General features: G+C 36.5%; 1 protein-coding gene across 1 annotated transcript; it reads left to right on the top strand.

Annotated features, from left to right (window-relative positions):
• The first annotated feature begins 666 nt into the window (after positions 1-666).
• On the top strand, positions 667-9,298 carry cpsf3 (cleavage and polyadenylation specific factor 3). Its single transcript, XM_027166255.2, has 18 exons — positions 667-882; positions 1,535-1,598; positions 1,680-1,777; positions 1,858-1,986; positions 2,683-2,860; positions 2,944-3,033; positions 3,169-3,319; positions 3,644-3,819; positions 4,153-4,311; positions 4,553-4,699; positions 4,782-4,934; positions 5,142-5,250; positions 5,335-5,433; positions 5,686-5,780; positions 6,063-6,150; positions 7,986-8,052; positions 8,149-8,245; positions 8,990-9,298. The coding sequence occupies exons 1-18, from the start codon at positions 812-814 to the stop codon at positions 9,089-9,091; spliced, it is 2,073 nt and encodes a 690-aa protein (XP_027022056.2). The 5' UTR covers positions 667-811; the 3' UTR covers positions 9,092-9,298.
• The last annotated feature ends 9 nt before the right edge of the window (positions 9,299-9,307 follow it).

Here is a 9,307-nt window from a genome sequence, read left to right as displayed (position 1 = left end):
TGCTTGGCCACAGCTGAGCAAAGCTGGAATCCGTTTGGCAAACATAACAAATATGCCTTATCTCATATATTTCCCTTTTTTTTTTTTTTTTTAGCTATAAAGTAATAATATAAAACAAATTCAATATGTACAGTTTGCAAAAGCAACAATGATATATTTAGCCACATGTACAGTCACTGACATCTAAAAATGGATTTATTATTATTATTATTTATTTCAGTTCTACTAGTTAGTCTTACTAGTTAGTCTTAAGCATTGTGGAGGTAGTAAGTGTGTATTTATTTTGTCTCCACCTGGTATCTGAATTATGTTATTAAAACATAATAATAATCTCCACCTGGTATCTAATAAATAATAATAATAATAATAATAATAATAATAATAAAGCAAATGGCTTTAAATAGATATATATATAATGACATAGTTTAATTGAATATATGATTTAATATATTCCATCATATATTCATTTAAATTATGTATATTCCAATATTTTATAACTAATTCTGAATTGTGTAACTTAACTGCATATTTTCATTTGAGATAATTTTAAACAGAAAAAATATCTCACTTTTGGGTATTTATTATTTATTATTTTATTTTTTACACTTTGTAATATAATGCCTTGCTGTATTGCAACCTATTATGAATATTGGGCTTCATTTTGAAATGTGTGACACCGGAAGTGATTTCTTGTGGCTGAAACACACGTACAGACCACAGCGCTAATACTAATTTTGCCTTTATGATATCAACTAAGCAGTAAACATGGAATAATTGTTAATTTAACGCTTGGAAATCTTTGTGTATAAATATGGCTACAAAGCGTAAGTCAGATGCTCCGGTGCCCGCTGAGGAAAGCGACCAGCTTCTCATAAGACCGCTGTGAGTTTAATTCAAGCTAATGTTAGCATGTTAGCTTAGCGGCTAATAGTGCTATACTGTAACACTTGTATTAAAAGATGTTATAACGGTAATAAAGTTGAGAACAGAACAGAACAGTATTCATTAGCGCACTTTACTTAATCGGCGTTTAAATTCTTACCGTTTTAATTTCTAATGACGTTAATGTTATTTCTAATATAGAATGTATCATATATCATTTCTCCAATTATTACTTTTAATAAAATGATTACTTTTTTATTTAAACGTGTTTATACGAATTAGCATGTAAAATAGCAATAAAATATTGAATATTGATGAATTTTATTTAAATGAATGAAAAAATCTTGTTTATTTATTTTGAAACATTTTTAGAAACACACGTTTGTGGCATAATAATATAAGGTGACAAAAATGACAAGGAGATGGTGTGAGTTAATTTCATGAAATAGTTGAACGTATTTTATTTTATTTTTGTTTTGTTTTACTATGCTTAATTACTTATTTTTTTCTGTTATTTTGCTACCATTAAAAAAATGTTTTAATAAAAATCTCGCTAACCTGCTGATATTGCTAACCTGATTGCTGTTGTTGGTTTTTTCTTTTTAGTGTTTTTATCTCATCTTGTTTTCTCTCTCTGCCATGACTATGATAGGGGAGCTGGTCAAGAAGTGGGTAGATCCTGCATCATTCTGGAATTCAAGGGGCGTAAAATAATGGTAGGGTTGTTGTTTTTTTTTTACTGCATGGCCATTCATGTTTATTGTTAGCCATTGGCTTATCACTGATTTCTCCCTCAGCTGGACTGTGGTATCCACCCTGGTTTAGAGGGAATGGACGCTTTGCCATACATTGATTTGATCGACCCTGCTGAAATCGATCTACTTCTCATCAGTCAGTAAGTGTGATATTCTGAGTGATGTTTAGAAAGGTTTTTATAACAGAACTGTTTTTAATACCATTTCCTCTTTCACTTAGCTTTCATCTGGACCACTGTGGTGCACTGCCATGGTTTTTACAGAAAACAAGTTATAAAGGAAGGACTTTTATGACCCACGCGACCAAAGCTATTTACCGTTGGCTACTTTCTGACTACGTCAAAGTCAGGTAGATGTTTACAGACGTCCTTTTTTTATGAATATATCTACACTTTATACAAACAGAAGTTAGCACGACAGACGCATTATTAAAAAAAATCAAGATGTAAAGTACAAGAAGATGGATAAGTTGAAAAACAATACAAACATGAGTCTATTATTATTCCATGTTTGAAGTGACAGACTTTATAACGTTTTCCCGTCTGTGTGTGTGCACGCGTGTGTGAGTGAATACCTACAGTACCAAGGGAAAGGGCATTGATTTTAATCTGAGGATCTTCGGTTTTATGTCCTAAAATTAAGTCACACCATTAGCGAAAGTATTCCAACCATCTCTAAGGTATTTCAACACAATTTCCTAAAAAGGAAGAGAGCAAATATATAGGTACCAGTTTCTTGTTTATATTTCCAGCATTCATATTGTTTAAACTACTGATTTTCTAAAACTGGTGTGTAATAATACAAGTGTAAAACTTTTATACTGCATACATTTTCCCCCTTGATTCCTTTATATACCTCCTACTGTTAGACAAAATGCTGTTTCATGTATCCATATCTATGTCACTATTAATGGCTCTCTACCTTTTCAGACCTGGTGATTAATCCTTATGCACCTTTGACATCCTTTTGTGGATATAGAGTGAGTAACTGTTTAAAATTTCTGAGTGTTAGTAATCCTCTGCATCCTCTGCCTCTCTCTCTGCAGTAATATTTCAGCAGATGACATGTTGTATACAGAGACAGACTTGGAAGAAAGCATGGACAAGATTGAGACGATCAACTTCCATGAGGTGAAAGAGGTGGCTGGCATTAAGTTCTGGTGTTACCATGCTGGCCATGTCTTGGGTGCAGCCATGTTTATGATCGAGATCGCTGGTGTGAAGGTGGGTTAAGGTGTTTAGTTATATTTATAAACAGCATCACACAGATCAGAGCTAACATCCTTGCTTTTGTTTTTGTTTTTTAGATTCTTTATACTGGAGATTTCTCTCGACAAGAAGACAGACATTTAATGGCAGCGGAGATTCCTAGCGTTAAGCCAGACATCTTAATCACGGTGAGTAAAAGACTCTTAAAGACTAACCCTAACTTGTGTACTATTCACTGTAATTTCTGTTAAAGGTAGTTTGGCAGTGTGGTTTGTTCAGCCAGTACACACAATAGCCTGTACTCTTACACTTCATGTGTGCAGGAGTCTACATATGGAACCCACATCCATGAGAAGAGAGAGGAAAGAGAAGCGCGTTTTTGTAACACAGTCCATGACATCGTGAATCGAGAAGGCCGCTGTCTAATCCCCGTCTTCGCCCTGGGTCGAGCACAAGAGCTCTTGCTCATCCTCGGTGAGAACTCTGAGTAAAACTATAAGATGTTATATAACAATACAGAGATCATACATCAAATATTCACTTTAATTGGAACACTTGTATTGTGCACCTGCTCATTCATGCAGTCTGACAATCATGTGGTCACATTGAAGATTTTCTCCCATTCTGAAGTTTGATGCGAATCCTATCTGTCTTGATTGGCGTCTTTATGGCTCGATGCCTTGCGCTGCAGCCACACGATTGGCTGATTGTTTGTATGAAAAAGCAGACTACAGGTGTTCATCATAAAATGGACAGTGAGTGTAGCATTACTGTGATTTCTGACTTTGACTCTTTCAGATGAATATTGGCAGAATCATCCTGAGCTTCATGACATTCCTATTTACTATGCCTCATCCCTGGCCAAAAAGTGCATGGCTGTGTACCAGACTTATGTGAACGCCATGAATGACAAGATCCGCAAAGCCATCAACATCAACAACCCCTTTGTCTTCAAGCACATTAGCAACCTCAAGGTGAGAAGTGTAATGATTTCCTTAGGGTGTTTATATGGTTTAAACTGCATTTAGCATCATCAAGTCTAGCTACTAACAATAAAAACAAAGCCATAATGTATATTTATTGTACAGCTCAAGCTGTTCACATTTAACTCCTTTGGCATTCTTTCACTGGAGCAGGCATCTTTGTGTGTGATTTCTTATGATAGACCTGTGTAACCCCTGTATGTGATAAAATATTTAGATGATGAAATAAGGTCATTGTGTGCCAACCAGCTCTCCTTTATTAAAGTGTTATAACTTTCAGACATTAGAGCAGTTCGTCCTCCTGACTCTCTTCCTCTTCTACAGAGCATGGACCATTTTGATGACATCGGCCCCAGTGTGGTGATGGCGTCTCCTGGTATGATGCAGAGTGGCCTCTCTAGAGAGCTGTTTGAAAGCTGGTGCACTGACAAGAGGAACGGTGTGATCATCGCTGGCTACTGTGTGGAGGGAACGCTTGCCAAGGTAGAGGAGGGGAAGATGATAAGAATGAAAAACATAATATAGTATTTCAACACTATTCAGGCAAGGTCAATAAATAAAAATGTTAACGAAATGATTGACGTGAAATGGAAGTGAAGTAGAATTTTAGAAGTAGAAGATTAGGGAAGCATATTTTTGCAAATAACTTTGTAGTAATATAGTGCTTGGAAGTCATCTGATTCTTAAATAAAAGAGGCTAATAATAAACAATTCTCTTTCGCAGCACATCATGTCTGAGCCGGAGGAGATCACCACCATGTCGGGCCAGAAGCTGCAGTTGAAGATGTCTGTGGACTACATTTCCTTCTCAGCTCACACTGACTACCAGCAGACCAGCGAGTTCATTCGAGCACTCAAACCACCCCATGTGGTGAGTTATAAACTGTTCCTCAGCTTTCCCTTTTAGATTATTTCATGCAGTGTGATGTGTTACTGATTTGTGGTTTGCTCAGATACTGGTCCATGGAGAACAGAATGAGATGGCCCGCCTCAAAGCAGCTCTCATTTTAGAGTATGAAGAAAATGACGACGAGCGCATTGAGGTTCACAATCCCCGCAACACTGAGGCAGTCACACTCAATTTCAGAGGAGAGAAACTGGCCAAGGTGACAACTCTTCAGTCTACTGTCCTCCTTAAATTAAGCAGTACATCTAAGTGTATATTTCATATCTCCTTTCTTTCTCATTTTCAAGTGTCAACAGTCAAAGGATTTACTATATTTATGTGTTGGTTTCAGGGAAAACTGATAAATGCTCTGTCTGTCTCTCTGTGTGTCTGTGTGTGTGTGTGTGTGTGTGTCTTGATTGTCCAGGTGATGGGTTCTCTTGCAGATAAGAAGTGTGCACAGGGTCAGAGGGTATCTGGGATCTTGGTGAAACGTAACTTCAGTTATCACATCCTCACGCCCTCAGATCTCTCGAGTGAGTCGGTGCACTTTTCACTTTTACATGATTAGAATGCATTTGGCACAGCATGTGTTCTCATCATTCTCTTTTACCTTTTAGATTATACAGATTTGTCTATGAGCACAGTGAAGCAGTCTCAAGCCATTCCCTTCACTGGACCCTTCTCTCTACTGCACAGCCAGCTACATCACTTAGCAGGTGTGTCCTCATATTCAAAGTACAGAACAATTCCTTTTGGATTTAATTTTTTGAATTAAGTTTGGAAGTAAATTTCCTCCCCTTTTTTATGTCATACTTTAGGTATAGACTGAAAAAATGCATTTCCTTCCAAATGAAATTCCTTGTTTTGTTTGTTTTTCTGTAGTACTTTAAGACAAACAGACCTGACTTAATGAGAATGGTTGCTAAGAAACTGGCTAATAAGAAACAATCCATGTTTGTGGGCTTTAGGGCATGTAGAAGAGATGGAGACAGCCGAGAAAAACACATTAAGGATATTTAACAGCATCACACTGATTCATGATGCCAACATGGTCATACTGGAGGTGAGAGCAATCATGCAAAAATCTTTAAAATGCTTTATTTTGGATGTTTATTATTAAAGTTTGTAATGTTGTGTGTTATAAAAAAATAACCTGGAGGATAATGGATATTTTGGTATCGTATGTAAGTTGTGTTATTAGGCTGACTGTAATGTTAACTTAGTTTGTGTGCTTAAATTTCTCTTTAGAACAACTAGACGAACCCTGAATTTTAGCAACACCAATGCATTTAATGATTTAAAAAAAAAATTAAAATAATATTAACAATATTTGTGTCTGTTACAGTGGATTGCCAACCCTCTGAATGACATGTATGCGGATGCAGTCGCTACTGTGGTTCTGGAGGTCCAGTCAAATCCAAAAGCCCAGAAACGTAAGAACGAAAATGTTTAGTATGTTTGTTTGAATGCATTTTTCCATTTTACACATCACTTTATTTATTTGTTTGTTTGTTTGTTTGTTTGAATTGCTGCTTATGCTGAATGAATGAAAATGCTAATTGTATACAATTGGGTTGTGTTGTTCTGATTGCGCAAATGAAGAGCACAGCCATTTCTGACTACTTGGAGACCAATGTTGTAAAATCGCTGACTAAAATTTCCCTTATACAACACACACGTTCGTGTCCTTTTTGCTTTGAATGAGGCATTTACATTTATTGCATTTGCAGATGCTTTTATGCAGAGTGACATACACTTTTATCTCATTTTATACAAATGAGCGATTGAGGTTTAGAATAGAATAGAATGGGGTACAGAAGCCTTTATTATCGCCACATATACATTACAGCATAGTGGAATTCTTTTCTTCACATATCCCAACTGAGGTTGGGGTCAGAGTGCAGGGGCAGCTATGATACAGCACCCCTGGAGCAGAGAGGGTTGAACCCTGATCCTCCGATCAACAACCCAGAGCCTTAACCAGTTGAGCCACCACTGCGCCAAAGGGCCTTGCTCAGGGGCCCAACAGTGGCAGTTTGGTGGACATGGGATTTGATCTCACAACTTTTCGATCAGTAGTCCAACACCTTAACCACTGAGCTACCACATTCCCTAACGCGGGCATCACCAAATGGCGGACCACGGTCCGGATCCGGACCGAGTGCCTGTCCTGCCCAGACCCGTTAAAATTCTAATATTATCATATTAAGCATCTCCTTATTATAATCTAACATTATAAGATTATAAGCTCTTTGATATTAATAAAAAGATAAATATTTCGTTTATGCGCAGGTAATCTATTTACGACAGGAGCGTCATCAAAAGCCAAGCCAAAAACAGTTTTTGTGTTCTATACTCCAGAGCAGAAGGTGGCAGTAATGCACCTAATTACGCTGGCAGGACAATTAAGATTCAAACTGCTGGCAGGACAGTTACATGTCCATTTCTCTCACTAGGAACAGAAGATGGAAAGGGAGTAAGGAGAAGTGGAAAGGAGAGAGGAAAAAGGGAGCTGCTCAAATCTCTGCACTTTTCTTTTATTTAGGAAATTCTGCCCTGTTCTATTTTACTTGAAATGTTCTTTTGCCTAAGGTTCATGTGTTATTAATGTAGTTAATGTTTAAAAAAAAGGACAGCTCAAAAGTCTTTTGTTTATTTTTTTTCTTAAAGATTAAAAGCACTTTTATTTTATTCAAAAGATCCTGAATGTTTTACATTGCTTGAAATATAGGCCCTAAGTTCAGGCTTCTCAAAGCTGTGTTTGCACTTTTTATTTATTTTACTCAGAAGAAATTCAGTGTCTGTTACTTGACATGTAGTAAAGACAACTACAGGATTGTTTTCCATTCAAGTGCCAGACAAGTTCTGACTTTGAAAACACTTGAAATTTAACAGTAAATGATATAGAAATGTATGTGCGTTATTGATTTTATTAATATGAGGGTACACTATTTTAAGTGACGATATAAAATTCGGACCTTTGCTGGGAGGAAATTTTAGTAACTGGACCTCTTTGAATTTTAATTGAATACCCCTGCCCTAACGCAATAAAGATCACATTAAACGTCAGTTTGTGTGTTATTAGTCCAATTGATCACCTTGTTTACTTCAGTGTTGTCTTTGCTCAGCCTTCCATACAAACCCCCTGTCAGATTACCAAATAAAACTCATTCCAGAAGACAAGCTCACATTACCCCTGTGTGTATCTTGCTGAGTGTAATTTGACCATGTTGAAACCAAACTATTATTACTGTTATTATTCTCTCAGCAATACAGCCCACGGAGGAGAAGGTGGACATGGATGTCTTCCAGAACAGACTACAGATCATGTTCCAGTAAGCAGACCATCTTATATTTTTAACCCCAGTCTAATGTAATATCTTTCTACTGATATACTCCCAATTTCTTGTCCTTCTTTCTCCTCTGTACAGTGACATGTTTGGTGAGGAGTGTGTAGACTTTAAGGACAAACGCAATCTGTCTGTAACAGTCGATGGCAAGACTGCCTACATTAACCTGGAGACCAGGGTGAGTGTCGTGTGTGTGTGTGTGTGTGTGTGTCTGGACCTTTACTCCTGCATATTCATGCTAGTTTCACATAGTCTGATCTTTTTCTCAAGCTCCTAAACTTCTGAGTTTCCCTAAACTCAGTGATCATCCAGTCTTTTTTTTAATAACCATTGTGCTCATGCTTATTTATATTCATATATTTATATAAAACAATACCAAATTCAACACATTTGCCTGTACTAAGAAAAGAATATATTACAAGTCTATATATACACTTTATAAAACTTTTATGAACTTTCACATACTGGAACTAAAAAGTAAAGTATTTTTTCATTTTTTGAATTTTTGTGGAACTTGGCACAGCTGAGGAACCTCTATTTTTAGTCATAATGATGCTGATTTGAACAAAATAACTCATTATTTTAAACTATTTGATTATCCTTTGATAAACTGATCATGAATGACAATAAATAAGTCATATTTCACCCTTTAACGATGTGTACATTTACTGTATATTTCAATTTGCACATTTTTCCACTGTACATACAACTGTATTATATATGTGTTCATGTCTTATCATTGCCATTCTGTTGACACTGTGGAGCTCCTGTACTAGAACAAATTCTAGATGTTCTAGAATTCAAAATGTGAAAACATACTTGGCAATAAAGAACTTTCTGATTCTGTGGTTGTTATTAATGTTATAAAGTCTAATGTGTTCTTGTTATTAATATTTACACATCGCTCCACTCGTGTTTGCAGACGGTGGAGTATGAGGAAGGCAGCGTCGATGACGAGTCTCTCAGAGAGATGGTGGAACACGCTGTAGAGAGGCTTTACGATGCCATGAATCCTGTGACATGAGCATGAGCACAAGGCAACTCTTCTACTTTCACCTCCCAACCTGAACGTGCGGAATATATAAAACAACACGAGGACATCACACCTGCTGTTTCACTGGACATTACAGATAATATTTTTGTTTTTTCTTTTTATATGTTCAAAAAAGAAAGTGCGCTTTGTAAGGATGGATATCATCCAAAATCCATTCATTAAAAACCCATCTCTAGATCATACTGT

The sequence above is a fragment of the Tachysurus fulvidraco genome, chromosome 16 (assembly GCF_022655615.1).
Source record: "Tachysurus fulvidraco isolate hzauxx_2018 chromosome 16, HZAU_PFXX_2.0, whole genome shotgun sequence".
Lineage (NCBI taxonomy): Eukaryota > Metazoa > Chordata > Actinopteri > Siluriformes > Bagridae > Tachysurus > Tachysurus fulvidraco.
Note: the sequence above shows the minus strand (reverse complement) of the source record. Positions and strands in the feature narration are given on the sequence as shown.

Bases quoted from the DNA above. Each gene is read 5' to 3' on its own strand.
- cpsf3 (XM_027166255.2), top strand. From the start codon at position 812: ATGGCTACAAAGCGTAAGTCAGATGCTCCGGTGCCCGCTGAGGAAAGC. The intron at 1,987-2,682 runs GTAGATGTTTAC...CTCTCTCTGCAG, and splicing joins TCTGACTACGTCAAAGTCAG to TAATATTTCAGCAGATGACA. The intron at 3,820-4,152 runs GTGAGAAGTGTA...CCTCTTCTACAG, and splicing joins AGCACATTAGCAACCTCAAG to AGCATGGACCATTTTGATGA.